Source organism: Bos javanicus, chromosome 25 (genome assembly GCF_032452875.1).
Source record: "Bos javanicus breed banteng chromosome 25, ARS-OSU_banteng_1.0, whole genome shotgun sequence".
Lineage (NCBI taxonomy): Eukaryota > Metazoa > Chordata > Mammalia > Artiodactyla > Bovidae > Bos > Bos javanicus.
Window position 1 is genome coordinate 28,140,884 of NC_083892.1, and position 18,447 is coordinate 28,159,330.

General features: G+C 47.2%; 1 protein-coding gene across 5 annotated transcripts in view; it reads left to right on the plus strand.

The window, feature by feature from the left end:
* Window positions 1-419: 419 nt before the first annotated feature.
* The window catches only part of RABGEF1 (RAB guanine nucleotide exchange factor 1), a 71,165-nt gene continuing 53,137 nt past the window's right edge, over window positions 420-18,447 (plus strand). For 2 of the 5 annotated variants that reach the window (XM_061401807.1, XM_061401808.1), the window contains exons 1-4: window positions 520-750; window positions 3,315-3,484; window positions 6,540-6,718; window positions 7,162-7,534. In XM_061401807.1, coding sequence (XP_061257791.1) covers window positions 607-750; window positions 3,315-3,484; window positions 6,540-6,718; window positions 7,162-7,534 — 866 coding nt within the window. In that variant the 5' untranslated portion in view covers window positions 520-606. Of the gene's footprint in view, window positions 751-3,314; window positions 3,485-6,539; window positions 6,719-7,161; window positions 7,535-10,974; window positions 11,153-11,256; window positions 17,690-18,447 lie in introns of those variants that run through there. The other 3 variants (XR_009733561.1, XM_061401819.1, XR_009733560.1) reach the window with 3 other exon arrangements.

The window sequence follows — 18,447 nt, forward strand, 5'->3', positions numbered from 1 at the left end:
TTCGGATTTCCCCGGCCTCCGAGGCCCAAGGATGCGCAGGACCCGTTGCCCTGGAAACGTACGAACGATTAAGTCGTAAGCCCTCTCTCTCCTCAAGTTTCTAGGTGTCGACTGGGATGCGGGAGCCACCCTCCCCGCCAACAAGAAGGCCCGGCTTAGAGGTGGTGGCCGCGCGCGCGCCCGTTGCGCGGAGCGAGTGGTAGCTGGTGGAGAGGGCGAGCCCGCTGACCAGACGGCCAATCAGAGCCGGGAAGGCCAGCGGTCTGGCACCTGATGGCTACTCAGGCGCGGGCTGAAAGCTCTGTCTGCCCTGAGATTGGTCGAACTTCCTGCCAATCGGGGGCGGGCGCTAGCGGGATTCGGCCAATAGCGTGAGGCAGCCGGGTCAGACCAGTGGCCCTGTGGTCCCCACAGTGGTCGGCTAGCCGGTCGGCCCTGAGGGAGTCACCGCCCTAGAGCCTGCGCGCACTGCGCTCTCGGCCCCTCCGGCCCCGCCTGTCGGCCGCGCCGCGTCATGCCAGGATCTGCTGGGTGCTAGTGCCCGGGCTGCCGCCCTCCCGCCCGCCCGCCCGCCCAAAGCCGCGCCCACTGCCCAGAGCCAAAGGGATGGTGGTAGTCACGGGGCGGGAGCCAGACAGCCGTCGCCCGGACGGTGCCATGTCCACCTCCGACGCCGAAGACGACTTTCTGGAGCCGGCCACCCCGACGGCCACGCAGGCGGGGCACTCACTGCCTCTGCTGCCGCAGGAGGTACCTGGACCCGGGGAGGGGTTGGGGGCGCGGGAAGGGCCGCAGAACGAGGAGCCAGTGTCCGGCAGAGCTGACCTTGGGATGTGAGCGGCGCGGAGGTGGAGGGTGGGGGTCGGGCCGAGGGCAGCGCCAGTCCTCTTTGCTCCCCTACAACCCCGCTCCCACCACCCACCGATCCCCCCCACCCCTTGTCAAACACACCAGGTGTGTCTTCCCTGTCCCAGGAGGCACCTGGCCCTCCCATCCGCCTCCTTCCAGGATTCACTGCCTCCTGGGTTGGTACTTCCATCCCTTTGTCCCACCCTTATCTACTGGAGGAGGGAGGGTAGCCATGGGAAGGGACCCTTGGAGCTCCAAGAGATGATAGTGTTTTCTAGAGAATCCAAGAGGACGCCTGGGTAGTTGTGCAGACCCAGTCTCCAGCTGCCCAGAGAGTGGGGTCAGGGGCAGCGTGCAGATGTAAAGCAGGCCAGTTCATAGCTGTAGCCTTACCCACCCGACAGCTCCATGGCCCTCCCTCCTAGATGCTGTGCTGTGACGCACCGTGGCTTCCACTGGTCTCACTGAACGCATGTGACACTATCTTGTGAACACCTGAAATGACCCTTGGGAGGAAAGAAGGCGGGGCCCTGCTGGACGCTGAAAACAGAGGCTAGGAGATAGGGGCTAGGTAGTGGCAGACCTGGACGCATGTGACAGGTAGCATTCTAGATGAAGGGACTCAACCCCAGAAGGGCAAGGTGGGCCTGGGTGAGGCTCTTGGGAAGTTTCAGTGTCGTCTTGGGGTTAGGAGGCTGTGGTCTAAACATCATGGGACACTTGTGAAATGGGCAAAACTCCAGGAGGACTTTTGTAATTGAAGAAAGAAATGAGCCACTGGAGACACGGGGTGCCATTTGTGTGTGTGTGTGTGTGTGCGCGTGCTGTTACTGGGAAACAGTCTGTTTTGAGAGAAAAAGCATAGGACCTGGAGATTATAGGCCAGCACTCCAGTGCCAGCTCTTTCACAGATTAGATGGCTCCATGTGAGTAATGTAAAATATTGCATGGCTTCATGTGAGTAATGTAAAGTATTATTATCCCCCAATAATATTTGAGTCCTTGATGTGCACATAGAATAGTTTTAGTGGAGCTAGCTGTTGAATAAGCAGCAGGCATTTCCTGTGTCCTCTGGGTGCAGACGAGTAACGTCACCTACATTCACAGAACTGTAAATGCTTGTCTGTCTGATTCATCATTCATTTGATGCTTATTTGAGGTTTTACTATGAGCCAGGCATACTGCACAAGACCCTGGACCACTTTGATGTACTGTGTTTCTTCCTCCTTTTATTTCACAAAGGATTTGAATGTTGGGAGAAAGGACTATCTAGATAAACACACACAGACTTTCACAGAGCCCGAGCGATGTTGTAATATTGAAGTATGCAGTGGGATACAATTTTAGTTAATCTGGAGGAGCTTTGTGGGAATATTAGAGAGAATTGGCCTGGTTTCTTTCAAAGCCACAAGTAGTGAAGAGATTAGGAGGGGGAAAAAAAAACCCTGAGCATATTAGGGAGAACCTAGAGTTTCTCAGGGCAAATGTTGGTTCCCTTATTCCCTGCCCTTGACTCCAGAACTGTAACTGGACTGGGGACTAATCTCACTGCACAGATTAAGGAGGGAAGCAGAGAGGTACAGAGGGTGAGGAGTCGATGCCTGGCGTTATTCAACAAGCATCTGTGAGCCTTGCTCTGGGTGGCCTCAGAATAGGTGAACAAGATGCTGTCCCTGCCCTCGAAAACTTGAGCAGTAATACAGAACCACCAACAGCACAAAGCACCTATTGTGCAAGGCACTATTATAGAGGAGAATGTGGGTATAGTGAAGGCACAATGGTGGGAGTGTTTAGTTAAACCTATCTTGGGGCAGGCAAGGGACGACAGAGTAGAATTGCTCACGCAGGACTTCCCTGGTAACCCAGTGGTTAAGACTCAGTGCTCCTAAGGCATGGGTTAGATGCCTGGTCAGGGAACTAGACCCACATGCTGTGACTAAGACGCCTGAGCAGCCAAATAAATAAATATTTGAAAGAAAGTAAAAGAAAAAAATTTCTCACAGAGCAGGGGATCTTGAATAGAAGCTCTTTAAATGAATGGATGCTGCTAACCCATAGGGTGCCTTAGTGTGAATTAGCACAAGGGCGCACAGCTGGGCTAGCGGAGCCTGCTCACCCGGGTGCCCTTGCGCAGCGAACAGCACACACTGCCGTATGGGGCAGTTGCATTTGCTGAATGGACAGAAAGAGTGACAGGAGCACTGGGGACATGAGCAAAGGCACAAAGATGGGAAGTTCAGAAAGCGGAAGAGGACAGCGAAGGCTTTGAACTCTGGAGCAGAGGTGGGAGGACTGCAGGGAAGAGACCCGATTTAAGAGCTGTGGAAGGAGGAGGGAGAGGACTTGGTAACGGATGAGGGGGTGGGGGGATGGGAGAGAAGCGGTCAGAACGACGCCAGGCTTTCGGGCAGCCCGGGCTTGCCTCCCCAGCTGCTGGATTGAAAGCGCCGGCGATTCCTCCCCAGTTCCCTGAGGTCGTCCCCCTTAACATCGGAGGGGCTCACTTCACTACACGCCTGTCCACCCTGCGGCGCTACGAGGACACCATGCTGGCGGCCATGTTCAGCGGGCGACACTACATCCCCACCGACGCCGAGGGCCGCTACTTCATCGACCGCGACGGCGCGCACTTCGGGTACGTCCTTCCCTTTGCCGTCACCTGCGCGGTCCTGGTGAGTGAGTGGCCTGGGCTGGGACCCAGGACCGTGATACCTTCCATAACACCCGGAAGAGGAGATAACCTGCTGGTGGGATTTAATAAATGTGCACTTTGAACTGGATCGGACTTCTTAGTTTCTTTCCCAGAGGAGGCAAGGACAGCCCCAGACATCCCAGGTAACACACATTGGGTAGGTGTGATGAAACCGCTTCTCTGCTATGCAAAGACTGGAAAGTGGAATTCCACCAGCGTCAGCATCACCATTAGGGAGGAACATGGTGTGTGGCGGTGGTTCCCAGACTTCTTTGAATAGTTAAACAAACAGGGAGTTCCCTGGTGGTTTAGTGGTTAGGACTCCATGCTCTCCCTGGCAAGGGCCTGCATTCAGTCCCTGGTTGGGGAACTAAAGATCCCACAAGCTTCACAGTGCAGTGATAAATAAATAAATAAAAATAAAACAGGTAAGAGGAGGACCAACATAGGGTTGCCATCCTATAGTATTGCCAAGTCTTAAAACCTTCAGTTGTTACTGTCATTTTAACAGTAAAACATGGGAAGACATAATCTCAAAAAAAAAAAGTCTTTCCCAGAAATAACTTCTGACAGCTTTACACACAAGTTAAAGACTCTGTGTTTCCGTTTCCTTGTTTGTGAAATGAGAAATAATTATAGCTGCTTTGCAGGCCTGTCATGTGGATTAAATAGAGTCTTGGTGTGACCTTTGGCCAGGTCCTTTGAGTATATGGCCTAAGCTCTTTGCCCCATCCATCTAACTTTGGAGATGACTGGAGAACTAGCATGGTCCTTGACCTTGAACAAAAGGAAACCCTCCACTGCTACATCTCTGTGCCAGCCTCCAAGTAGGCTTGCCCACACCGGGAGGAGGGTCATTTTTCATCCTCAGAAAGGAGCCTCTGGTCAAATAATTTGCTTTGAAGCATCTGGATTTCCCCATTGGGCTGTCAGCTGCCTCCAATGCTGAGAAAACAAAGTGTCACATCTCTCTGCAGAGCTATAAAAAGATTTTTGTTTGCAGGCTGTTTGGGGGAGGAAAGTGCTGGCCCCAGCTGGCATCTTCCACAATACTCCTCTCTGGACCTGGCCCCGGGGTTATGCTTTTCAGTGCTCACTGAGGTTTGCCCTCGAGCCTAAAGGACTAATTTTGGAAGGAGTGATGGGGAGGGGGCACTAGGTTTGGCCCTGGGCTGCTGTGCCCATGCTCAGGTAGCCACATGGAGAGTGGCAGGGCCAGGCAAGGGTGTGGCAGAAAACAGGATATTGTGGCATTCATCCTCAGACTACTGGACTCCAGTGGCCTGTGGTTCACCAGCAGCCTGTGAAGTTGTGGAAAGATTCAGATGAAAGAGTTTAGGGCTTTTCTCCATGGGTGAGCACACGTGCCCCCAGCACCCCCTGTGGAGGCTGCTTGGGCCTCCCCTTAGGCTGGTTTCCAGTTGGGCTCAGTACATAGCTCTTTGGACTAAAGTCTGGACCATTGTTGGTGTGAGCTTGAAGTCACCTGTGTCTGCATCTGGGCCTCCGGCTAGCCATGGCTCCTTTAGTAAGAGGGTTCCTTAAGCTCTCTGAGCCCGTTTTTCCTCATTTATAAAATGGATGCAAGAGAGCACTTACACCGTGTCATTGAAGGGATTATATGGGATAACACCTGAATAGTGGCTGACAGATTATTGCTTAGTGAGTTCTGGCTGGTGTTGCATCATGGTCATAAACTAAACTATTGAGGTAACAGCTTGATGTTGGGGTTTACTCATATACCCTCACAGAAGAGCCCTTCCACACCTGCCAGTGATAGGTCCAATGGCTCTTAGCACTGCAGAATCTAAAGAGAGAACTGAAAGAGCTGAATTTTTATTTTAAGAAAATATAGTGTGTCATTTTTATCCACTCCCAAAACCAGTTCAGGTGTCAGGGCTAGGCAGTCATCTTCTGTGTATAGCATAATACTGATGGCAGGGGTGGGTGGGGGTGCAGAACTCGTCCATGTGGCTAGTGGGAATGAAGTGCTACAACCACTTTGTCAAACAGGCATTTATGACCAAAAAGTTCTCCTGCTGACATTCACTTAAGAGGGATTGGTCCCCAAGTCCACAAAAAGTTTACAGGGAATATTTATCACAGCTCTGCTTTAAGAGACCCCAAACCAGAAACAACTAAAATGTCCATCAGTAGGAGAATGGATAAATAGTCTATAGCACACCCATATAACGGTGTGATACTTAGCAATAAAAGAAAGAAAAACAGCAAAGGAAGGGAAATCCTGCTGCACACAACATAGGAAATCAATCTCAAAAACACTAGGTTGAAGGGAAGGAGCCAGGCACAAAGAGGACATACTGTATGATTCCACTTACATGAATTTCAAGAAGAGGCAAAAGTACTCTTTGTTGATAGAAGTTAGACCGTTTGCCTCTCTAGTGATTGGCTGGGAAGAGGCCCAAGGAAACTTTAAGGAGATGGGAATGTTCTGTATCTTGATGTAGGTGGTGGTGGTTATGGGTATATTCATAGGTGATATTAACTATACCCAATTAAAATATATAAAGAGGTTAAATATATATTTTCATTTTTCCTATATGTACTTAATAATTATATTAATAATGGTACTGATAACAACCACTAACACTTATTGAGGGCTTACTCTGTGCCAGATGTCTTTCTTTCTTGTCCGCACCATGTGGCATGTGGGATCTTACTTCCCCGACCAGGAATTGAACCCATGGCCCCTGCATTGGGAGCATGGAGTCTTAACCACTGGAAGTCATTGTGCTAGGTATTTTCTAAGCACTTTTTATATGTTAACTTATTTAATCCCCTCATAACATGATGGGGTAGTTTTCTGACTTTCTCCCCCATTTTATGGAGTAGAAAATCAAGGCACAGAGAGATTAAATTCTCTTACCTGAGGTTACACAGTGGGCCACCTGGGTCCAGAGCCTGTGCTCTAACCTCTGGGAGGCCCTGTTCGGGCCCATCAGCTCCCCCTCACCCGCCCTCTTTCCTTCCTGCTCAGCGATGTGCTGAACTTCCTGCGCTCGGGGGACCTGCCACCCCGGGAGCGCGTGCGGGCCGTGTACAAGGAGGCCCAGTACTACGCCATCGGGCCCCTCCTGGAGCAGCTGGAGAACATGCAGCCACTGAAGGGGGAAAAGGTGCGCCAGGCATTCCTGGGGCTCATGCCCTACTACAAAGGTGAGGGGGCCACGACCCGGGGCAGTTGAGATGCGAGGAGGGAGGGTTGCGAGGCATCGGTCAGTGTCGGGGTCTCCACCAGGAGAGGGGGGCGGTCACGGCTTCCTACACACCTGTCATACTTGGGATGGGAGCGAGTCCCGCTTCCCTTCCTGCCATCCTCTCAGTCACTGGGGGAGACTCAGGTGAAATAGGGCCCACCTTGCCTGCAGTGTCATCAAATTGTATTTCAGAAGGAGACCCTCATCCTGTCCCATTGGTTTCCTTTGGCCCTGCAGAACCGCCCACCATCCCTGGTGAAGTTTGTGCCCCTCATGGGCCCACAGAGTGCCCTCCCTGGGGGTCTGTCTCTCCCTCCAGACATCACTGGGGTGGTCTCTCTCTGCTCCCTACCCTACCTCCCAGCCTCGTCCAGTGATGGGCTCTGTGTTCACCTGCCGTAGACCACTTGGAGCGGATCGTGGAGATTGCCCGGTTGCGCGCCGTCCAGCGGAAGGCCCGCTTTGCCAAGCTCAAGGTCTGTGTCTTCAAGGAGGAGATGCCCATCACCCCCTACGAGTGCCCGCTGCTCAACTCGCTGCGCTTCGAGCGGAGCGAGAGTGACGGGCAGCTCTTTGAGCACCACTGCGAAGTGGACGTGTCTTTCGGGCCCTGGGAGGCCGTGGCTGACGTTTACGACCTGCTGCACTGCCTGGTCACGGACCTGTCGGCCCAGGGCCTCACCGTGGACCACCAGTGTATCGGGGTGTGCGACAAGCACCTCATCAACCACTACTACTGCAAGCGCCCCATCTATGAGTTCAAGATCACGTGGTGGTGAGTAGCACTGGCGGGAGCAGAGTCCCGTCAGGGAGGGTAGCCGGTCCCCTTGCTGGCTCTGGGAGCGAGGTCCCCGGAGGGGCTCCTGGCTGCCCCAGCACCTCCTGATGTGAGGACGGGTCCTGAGGCTCGGCTCCAGGGGGACGGAGGGGCAGCCCTGGTCTCCCCGGCTATACCTCGGGGCCAGACTCGAGGCTGGTGGCCCCCGGGGGACCTCGGGTGGTATCTGCCCGAGGCTGATGGGGTCCAGTTAGCGAGGGCTTGACCGGCAAGTCCAGAGAGGTTTTGTCATTTTCTTGACCTTGCAAGAGAGTTTGTGCCCTTTTAGAGCCACGTTGCCAAGCTGATGTAGGCGTAACCACTCTTCCACTCTTGTGCGCAGTGTCTCAGTATGAACCTAGAACACAGTGGGGGAACTTTGCCCGCGGGCCCCCCAACAGCCCCTGGCTGAAGAGGGAGCATCTTGTTTCCTTCTTCCCCCAGCGACAGCCCCACGCTTCATTTTAGGATGTGGAAAGAGTCTTTTCCTCCAAGACATACTCTTCACCACCTTTTGGAGATGTTACCCTAGTTGCCAAAGCCATGCACCAGATTGGCCTTAGAAAAGCACAATGTTTACAGCCCTGCCTCAGGGCCTGGGCTTCTCCTCCTTTCCACCAACCTGCCTTGCTTGAAGGGTGATTGCCTCCCAGGGCTGGAGTGTACATTTCAGGGACTCCTTCTGAAGTCAGTCAAGCAGGCAGGATGCCTAGATCTTCTTTGAGATGTAACATCCTTTCTAGAGGCTCAGAATCCCTGCTTGGCCGCTATTCCATGTGTTAGGATCCAGTTTACGGTGAACCTCCCTGTACGGGGAACCCCTGTTGCTTTTTCCCATCAGTGTTCTCCTTCCAGGAGATTGTCTGTCTTGGGGAAGGGAAGAAAGGGCTGGGGGAGAGGCGCAACTGTCCCTGGAGCTGAGGGATGACAAGCAGGAAGCCAGTTTGGAGAGAAAAAGATCCAGCAGCTTCTGCTCCACTGTGTTTCCTTCTTGCTACAAGTGCAGCCTGGGCCACCAGTCGGGGGTGGGTCTGTGGCCCCAGGAAATACTCTGCGGCCCCAGTCTTTGGAGCAGGGCATTCCCACACCACGTGTAAGGGTGCTCCCTGCAGTCGCGATTGAACTTAACTGCTCCCGAGTGCTCTTATAAGATTTTTTTCCTATGAGCCTCATCGGTCTCATTCTTCCAGGAGGAGACTGGTGAGGAGGGGGCGGGAGTTGAGGAGAAGCAGGCCAGACCTTGGCTGAATTCCCTCACGGGGAAGTGACCCCTTGGCCCCTGTGTGAGAAGATTCCAGGGCATGGGCTCCCACTCATACATTGTATTCTTGTGTGCGTGGAGCAGGCGTCCAGGCCAACATCTGAGGGGATGGTCCAGTCAGTGCTTCAGGTTCCGAGATAACGCATCCTCTTCTTGTTCTCATCTACAAATGGATTGTCACTTTTCTGGAGCTGACATCCCTGTTTGGACCCCAATAACATGGCCCTTACCTTGTTCTCACAGGAAAGTCTCTGATTTAAGTTGCCCAGACTGGCCAGTAGCTTGAACTGTAAAAATTTGTTTTCAGACAGACAGTGAGGCAGACTCTTAAGGAGGGAGCTGGTGTGAGGAGAGAGCAGACAGTGAAGCCCAGAGCTTTCAGTAATTGCACCTCGGCCCCTTCTCTCTCCCTCCTCAGTGCAGAGCATCACAGCACTCAGTTATTTAGAGTCCACACACTAAAGACAGGGAGCGACTGGTTCACGCAAATGCAGGTTTGCTCAAAATCGGGCCCTTAAGACTTGCCAGGGGCTCCAAGGGCGCTGAGTAAGAACACTGGCCCTGTGCCTATTGCTGGAAACACCCCTGTTTCTCTGCTCCCCGAGTTTTCCTTGTGGTGGTGTGCTCCGTGCCTCTGTGGGGAGACAAGGCTGCAGGCCGGTAGACCAGGCTGGGCAGAGACACCAGCAGCCAGCTTAGAGCTCTTTCCACATGGAGTAAGAGAATTTGATGACCACGTTGGGCCATCCTCTTATGAGCCAAGGCCAGGCTGCAAAGTGCTCTTGGACGTGGGGGTTTGTGGCAATGGCCTTCAAATGAAGGTCATCTCTGAGGAAGTGACCTCTCCCAGTTGGGTTCCCTTTTCAGCTTTCAGTGGCCAGGCCCAGAGCATACGAAGGGCTGGGTCAGGAAGAAGGGTTCCACAGGACAACTGCTTCCCAGAATGAAAGGAAGTCCATGTTCATGGAATTCTTGTGTGTAACGTCAGTTGGTCAAATCAAAGGACTTGCCTTAGAAGCTTCCCTTATGTTTGACTTTGGGCACCTTTTCTCCCAGGAGCTCTGCTCAGTGGTTGGGACGGTGCAGGTTTTAGGAGATAGGACTGCATGGTGCAATGCTGGCTGCAATTTAGTAAGAATGAAAAACTTAATGGCAACTCAGTTTGCAAAGATTGAAACACAACGAGAGAGACACAACAACACAGCGAGACCCATCCCACCATCCCAAGTGGGGGGAATTCTTTGGGTAATGCTCTAAATCGAAGAAATAAAGGGATCGTCACCATCCTTATTCAACTTCTGGTAAGCTCACCAGGCTGTCCAGTGCTTATCATGCGGAAGGCAGTCAACTGTGCTCTGCAATTTTCTGTCTTTCTCCCCGGGATTTGGGACATTCTGGGAGCTGTCTGGAGTCTTGTGCCTCCAGCTGCTCAGGTGGTGTCATCTTCCTGTTCTGGGTCACTCATTGGAGGACTGGGAAATTGACAACCGCAAGCCACAGCGTTGGGTGAGCCTCAGGGTGTCATCTTGGTCTCAGCTGGATCCTCTAATGGTTAAGACAGATAACAACAACAGAACAGAAACTACTCACACCCAGCATTTTGATCCCAGTTGGGATTTCAGATATCTTCCTTCTGCATACCTTCTGTCCATATTTGATTGTACTGTAAGTGATTAAGCTCTCTCAGGTACCATTTTGCCGTGGCTCTTTCAAGAAGGTGGTGCCTGCCTCATGATGCTTATTACAAGGGAGGGTTTACTCATCAGAAGCCAGAGTTGTGGGAGCAGGGGTGGGAGAGGCACTTTTTGGAATTTTGGAAGAATCATATGTGTATACATATATGTTAACTGGGGGAAGGGTGGGCTGGCTGAGGGGTCGGGGAGATGGGAACGGAGACTGAGAGGAGCAGGCAGCTGCCTCTGGGTGTGGGAGGTCATAGGTCCGTCTTCTTCCTTCTGTAGTGTTGGGTTTGTGTATACCGTATAATGCTACCTGTGTTCCTTCATTTTCCTGTCTGTGAGCACTTTGATCCACAGAGCCTCGGTACCCTCACCTAGCATTAAAGTCAAGAACTAGAACCTGGGTGTCGTGCCTTTCTTATTTAGAGATGTATTCTCATCTCTCCTTCGCCTTCCAGGCTGCCAGCAAATGTGTTGTTTTCTGCTTAAAACGTGGTATGTTTGGTGTTGCCATGCTAAATCAAGCAGACCCTTCCCTGAGACATGCAGCTGAACTTCCACCCAGACTTGAAGTTAAAGGGGGATAGGCCCCCCTGGAGGTCCCTCTGCAGTTACCCTCACCTGGTCTCTGTCCCGGTAGGCATACCCACCTGTGCCCCTGGATTTCTGGGGTTTTTATGCAGTACTGACCATTTGTTCACGACCCTCAACTTCCTCCCTTGACCATTCTATCTTTTTAGGAAGCGGGTTCACCTGATTCTTCACTGAGGACCCAGAATGCTCATTGCTGAAAGCCCTGTACCTCTTTTCTCCTGTCCTGGGCCTGCACCCCCAAGACACACTCCAGTGCCTCGGTGGGGGTCACAAGGAGGCACCAGCATGAGTAGCCTCTGGCCCTAGTCCCTACATCTTCATGATGCTGGAGTTGGTTGAGGCTGGCGATCCTTCCAGGTATGAGAGTTGCACTATAATAAACAGATTCAAGGTCCAGAGGCACCTTGTGAAAGAACCCCTACAGGGAGTGTCTGCAGCAGTCTGGAGCGGTTAAGGTGAAACTGGCAACTTGGTTCGCACAATGAGGGCGGGTCCGGTTTTTCAAACACTTTGGCTTCAGAAGAGGCTCTGTTACATGTACAAGACCCCAAGAGGCCAGCAGAGGAATCCGGCTCTGGTTGCAGCTGAGAGAAGCCACTGCAAACTGCAGGCAGGTACCCACGTGCAGCAGTGCTTAGTTGCTTTGCTCAGTTGTAGCCCGCCAGGCTCCTCTGTGCAAGGGACTCTCCAGGCAAGAATACTGGAGTGGGTTGCCATGACCTTCTCCAGGGGATTTTCCTGACCCAGGGATTGAACTCATGTCTCTCTTGCATTGGCAGGTGGGTTCTTTACCACTGAGCCACTTGTGCAGCAGAGGCCAGCCAAAACCCAGAGCTTGCCAGAGTGGACACGAAAAGGGACAGTATTCTCTTACAATGGCTGATGGGCATGCCAGGGGAGGAAGCTGAACTCCTGCTCACCTCTTTGCCATCCATGTGCTTTCACGTCCCACCCATTCAAAATGGAAAATAACAAAGACTTCTTGGACCTTACATCTGACATATCAATCTATAAGGTCTCCGTCCCTGAATTGAATTTGGAGTCATTTGTATCAGTCAGGAGAAAAAAAAAGTACACAGTAATTTGAATAATTTATATCTTGAATATAAATAGTTACTAATTATGATTGGAGGAATGAAGGATTGGCTAATAAAGAGTAGGGATAACTATAAAGAATATAGGAATAGCCAAGAAGCAGCCACTAAGACTGAGATAGAGGGTCTAAGGATGAATACCCCCTCCCCCAAGAGCTGATATCCAGACCTTTTTGGACAAGGCATGGCCAGGTTCACTGAATGACAGAGAAGTCATGGGGGTGCCGTGCTGGTGAAACTTGATGGAAATCTACCCTCTGAGGTGCTGGAAAAATCTGTTCCTTAGGAGGTGTCTTGCCAGAGGCTCTCTACTACAAAACCACCCCTGGAGGTGCTGGGGAAAGCTCTTGGTGACTGCAGACCACCTTGTATGGCAGGAGCTGGGTGCTGGAGAAGCTATATGAGCTGTGAGCAAGCACACCAGAACCAGAAAGGAAACATCTCCCCGCCTGCAGTGTCTCGCTTATACGTGGAATCTAAAGTATGGTACAAATGAACCTATTTACAGGACAGAAGCAGACTCACAGACACAGATCAGACTTGTGATTGCTGGGGGTAGGAGTCGGGGAGGGAGAGAGGTGGACTGGGAATTTAGGCTTTGTAGATGCAAACGACTAAATTTAGAATGGATAAACAACAAGGTCCTACTGTGTAGCACAGGGAACTATATAATTATTGTAGAAAATAATGGCTCAGTGTTAAGTCAAAATTCTTGTCTTAGGCACACATTATTAAAATTTGAAATGGAACAGTTTGAACACCTAACTAAATCATTATAGGGATTTCCCTGGTGGTCGAGTGGTTAAGACTCCACACTCCAAGTAGAGGGGGCCCAGGTTCGAGCCCTGCTCAGGGAACTATTTATTATTAGATCCCACAGGCCACAATTGAGAGTTTGCATGCTGCAATTAAAGAACCCACGTGCCGTGATGAAGACAGAAGGTCTTGCACGTCACAGCTAAGACCCGGTGCAGCCAAATAAATAAATTTTTAAAATAAATAATTATACCCATGGGTTATAACCCATTGAATAAAATAAGAATCCATGAATTCATATTGACACAAATGAATAAGTAATGGCATAAAAGAGATAGAAAGGAAAGTTCTTAATTAGCATAAAATGTCAGCTAATATAGAAAGAATGATGGCATTAGAAAACCCCCATTAAAAAAACTCCATTTTGTAAACATCATAATTAGAACTGAATCATCATCAATCATCAGTGGACTCTAAAATAAGTTTTTAAGAAAAACAGGATCTTTACATAGTCTCAAAGTATTTTCCTATAAATTACTAAATAATTATAAAGTAAAAATAGTGACTTCACAGTGGAAACACCTGAAGGACTCCACTTTCATCATTAATCAATGTCGTTAGCCGAAATGGGACAAACAGACATCATGTACATCACCTATCTTAGTGTCTGCGGAAGAACACAACATATGTGATTCTTCTGCACTCCGCCCCCAAAAAATGAACAGCATGAATCTAATCATGAGAAAAAAAAATCAGAGAAACCCAAAGTGAAGGACATGTTTTAGAATGACCATCGTATACTTTTGGGCTTCCCTTATGGCTCAGCTGGTAAAATAATCCTCCTGCAATGCGGGAGACCTGGGTTCGATCCCTGGGTTGGGAAGATCCCCTGGAGAAGGGAAAGGCTACCCATTCTAGTATTCTGGCCTGGAGAATTCCATGGACTGTATAGTCCATGGGGTCGCAGAGAGTTGGCTACAACTGAGCGACTTTCACTTCACGTATACTTTACAAAAATGTCAAGATTATGGAAGACAAATTTAAATGGAAGAACCATTCCAGATTAAAGACTACCAAAGAGACATGACAATTAAGTGATCCTGGGTTAGACTTGGGACCAGGGAAACAATAGCTATAAGAGACATTTTTGGCACAATTGATGAAAATTGAATAAGGATTATAGATTAAATTAGAGGATTTTATCAATGTTAATTTTCTTGATTTTGATAATTTTGCTTTGGTTTTTCTCAGAGATTATTCTTAGGAAACACACACTGAAATATGTAGGTGTTTGCAACTTAGTCTTAAGTTCTTCAGGAAAAAAGGGAGAGAAAGAGAGCACAAATGATAAAGAAAATTGGACAAATCTACAAATTCTAGAAACAAAAAACTCCATGTAAGATTAATTCAAAGAGACCCACAGAAAACATTATAATCAAAGTGTAGCAAGCCAAAGAAGAATCTTGAAAGCATGGAGAGAAGGGGATTGGTCACTAGTAGACCTGCTGTATAAGAAATGCTAGAAGGACTTCTTCAAACCGAAGAAAAAAGGACACTAGAAGTCATATGAGGAAGTAAACAATACCAATAAAGATGAAAACCTAGGTAAATGTAAAGGTCAGTGTCATCGTACTAAACGTTTATAACTCCTCTCTTTTCTTTTATGGGCTTCCCTGGTGGCTCAGTGGCAAAGAATCCACCTGCCAATGGAGGAGATTCGGAGAAGATCCCCTGGAGAAGGAAATGGCAACCCACTCCAGTATTCTTGCCTGGGAAATTCCAGGGACAGAGGAGCCTGGTGGGCTGCAGGCCATAGGTTTCCAAAAGAGACAGACATGATTTAGCGACTAAACAACAACTTCCCTATTTGATTTTAAAGTCATGTGCATAAAACACTAATTATAAACCTGTGCTGATAGGCAAACAATTTATAGAGATGAAATCTGACAATAACAGGATAAAATGAGGAGGACATAGTTGTTTTGGAAGCACAGTACATACTATTTTCAATAAAGTTGGTATTATTCAAACTAAGTTGTTACAAGTTCAAAATGTTAATTGTAATCACAAAAGTAACCATGAAGAAAATAACTAAAAATTTACAGAAAATGAAAATAGTAGACTACAGAAAAACATTTAAATACCCAAAAAATGCAGTAATGAAAGATTGAGGGGAAAAAACATAATAGATTTAGAAAACAAGTAGCAAAATGGCAGATGTAAGTCATTATTTAGCAGCAATTACTTCAAATTTAAGTAGATTAAACTTTCCACTTTAAAGCCAAAGATTGGCAGAATGTATTTCCTAAAAAGTTCCATCTATCTGCTGTCTGTAAGAAACTTACCTTAAAGACACAAAGAGATTGGAAGTAAAAGGATGGAAAAATATATTCCATGAAAACAGTAACCAAAGGAGAATTGAGGTGGTTATATTATTAAACAGAATAGATTTTACATTTAAAAAGGTTATGAGATAAGTACATTAGAAACTCCCCACAGCTACAGAAAAGCCCACGCAGCAAGGAAGACCCAGCACAGCCAAAAATAAATAAAATTATATATAAAAAAAAAAGATCTCAAATACACCTTAAGTTAAATTTGCTCAGTCATGTCCAGCTCTTTGCAACTCCATGGACTGTAGCTGCCAGGCTCCCCTTCCACGGAATTCTCGAGGCCAGAATACTGGAGTGGGCAGCTGTTCTCTTCTCCAGGGGATCTTCCCTACCCAGGTATCGAACCTAGGTCTCCCACATTGCAGGCAGATTCTTTACCATCTGAGCCACCAGGGAAGCCCCCAAACACCTTAAAGGAACTAGAAAAATGAAGAGCAAATTGAGCCAAAGCTAGCAGAAGACAGAATGTAAAGATTAGAGTAGCAATAAATGGAATGGAGACTAGGATAACAAGAGAATATAGAAAATCAACAAAACCAAGTTTTTTTTCTTTAAGATCAGAATTAACAAGTCTTGAGCTAGATTGGTTACAAAAAAGAGAAAACTCAATTTGCTAAAATCAGAAAGAACAGGGGTCATTACTATTTACATAAATGAAAAAATTTATGAGAATTCTGTGAATATTTGTGCACCAACAAATTCAATAATTAAATGAACTAATTCCTAGAAACATAAATCCTACCAACTCTGAATCACAAAGAAATAGAAAATCTGAAAATATTTGTAACTAGTAAGGAGATTGAATCCATAGTCAAAACCCTCCCAACAAATAGAAGCCCTAGACTTTATGGCTTTGCTAGTGAATTCTACCAAAAGTTTAAAGAAGAACTAATATCAGTCCTTCTTAAAGTCTTCAAAAAAAAAAAAAATTTGAAAGTGGAGAGAATGCTTTCTAACTTATTCAGTGAAGCCAGCATTGCCCTAATACTGAGTCAGATAAAGACAATACAAGGAAACTATACAGACCAATATTCCTTAAGAACACTAATACAATAATTCTCAACAAAATACTAGCGAATTCAGCAGCATATAAAAAAAGTTACATACTGTGATCAACTAAACTATATTCGTGGAATATACAAGGATGGTTCAACATATAAAAACTCATCAAATGGTATTCACTATATTGAATCACCAACTCGATGGCATCACTGACTCGATGGACATGAGTTTGAGCAAGCTCCGGGAGTTGGTGATGGACAGGGAAGCCTGGCGTGCTGCAGTCCAAGGGGTCACAGAGTCAGACACAACTGAGTGACTAAACTGAACTGATACTGAAAAAACTACCCAGGCTTCTCATTTGATGCAGAAAAAGCTTGTGACACAATTCAATACCCTTTCATAATAAAAACACTCAAAAAACTAGGAATATAAATATAAGAAAGCCACATATAAAAACCACATAGCTAACACTATACATAATGATGAAAGGTTAAAAGCTTATCTGCTAAAATAAGAAACTAGATTAAGGATGCCTGTTTTTGCCAGTTCTATTCAATAGTATTGGAAGTTCTAGTTAGAGCAACTGGGCGACAGAAAGAAAAGGCAGCCAAACTGGAAAGGAAGGAGTCTTTGAAGATGATGTGATCTTATAGTAGAAAACCCTAAGGACTCCACACGCACACACACACACACACACACACACAAATCTGTTAGAACCAATAGATGAATCAAGCAAAAATAGTAGTACAGAATCAATACACTGAAATCAATTGCATTTCTAATACTGAACAAAGGGGAAAGTAGGGAAAGAATTCCATTTAAAATAACATCAAAAAGAATAAAATACTTAGGAATTAATTTAATCAAAGAGGCGAAAGACTGAAAATGGCAAAACCATTGATGAAAGAATGAAGGCATAAATAAATTGAAAGACATATCATGTAAATTGGTTTGTTGTTGAATCTTAGGAGTACTCTATATATTCTGGATAACAATCCCTTATCACAGGTAGGGATTTGCAAAACCTTTTTCCTATTCTGTGAGTTGACTTTATAGTCTATTATATTGACTGTTACCTTGGATGCACAAAAGTTTTAAATTTTGTGCTAATATGTCTATTTTTTCTTTTATTACCTGTGCCTTTGGTGTATATCTGAGAAATTATCGCCAAATCCAGTGTAATGAAGCTTTTATCCCCTGTGTTTCCTTCTAAATTTTCTTACATTTAGGTCTTTGATCCATTTTGAGTTAATTTTTTGTATACAGTGTTAGGTAGGGGTCCAACTTCATTCATATTATGTCTATTTTACAATAAAAATTACATTAAAAATTAATATACTTTGATGATAAGAAACACCCAGTAAACTAGGAATAACAAGAAACATCTCAGCATGATAAAGGCCATGTATGAAAAACCCACATCAGACCATGGTGAAAGACTGAGTTTTTCCACTGAGGCTGGAAACAAGGCAAGGATGCGTACTTTAACCACTTCTATTAGTATGTTTTCATTTCTCTTAGGTAGATTCATCTTATCTAACCTTTCTGCAGAATTTAACTGATCAGTCCCTTGGCTTTCTTTCTCCTCTTAGCCTCCACGTTACTCCTCTTTTCTAGTTTTCTTCTTGTTGCTTTTTTTTTTTCTTCTTTGCTGGCTCTTTTCCTTTTGACCCACTCCAGGATTTACTCTTACCCTCTTTTCAGTTTTCCCAATGGGACTGATTTTTATAAGTTAGTATACAAAAACAGGGCTTCCCTAGTAGCTCAGACAGTAAAGCATCTGCCTGCAATGCAAGAGACCCAGTTTCAATCCCTGGGTCAGGAAGATCCCCTGGAGAAGGAAATGGCAACCCACTCCAGTATCCTTGCCTGTAAAATCCCATGGACAGAAGAGCCTGGTGGGCTGTACAGTCCATGGGGTCACAAAGAGTGGGATACAACTGAGCGACTAACACATACACACACACAGACAGGCAAAAACAAAGCATACATTGAAATAAAGAATAAAGCAATGAATATCCATGTACCTGTCATCCAACTCAAGAGCTAAAACATTGCTTCCTCAGTTAACTATACCTTTGTTGCCTTTTCC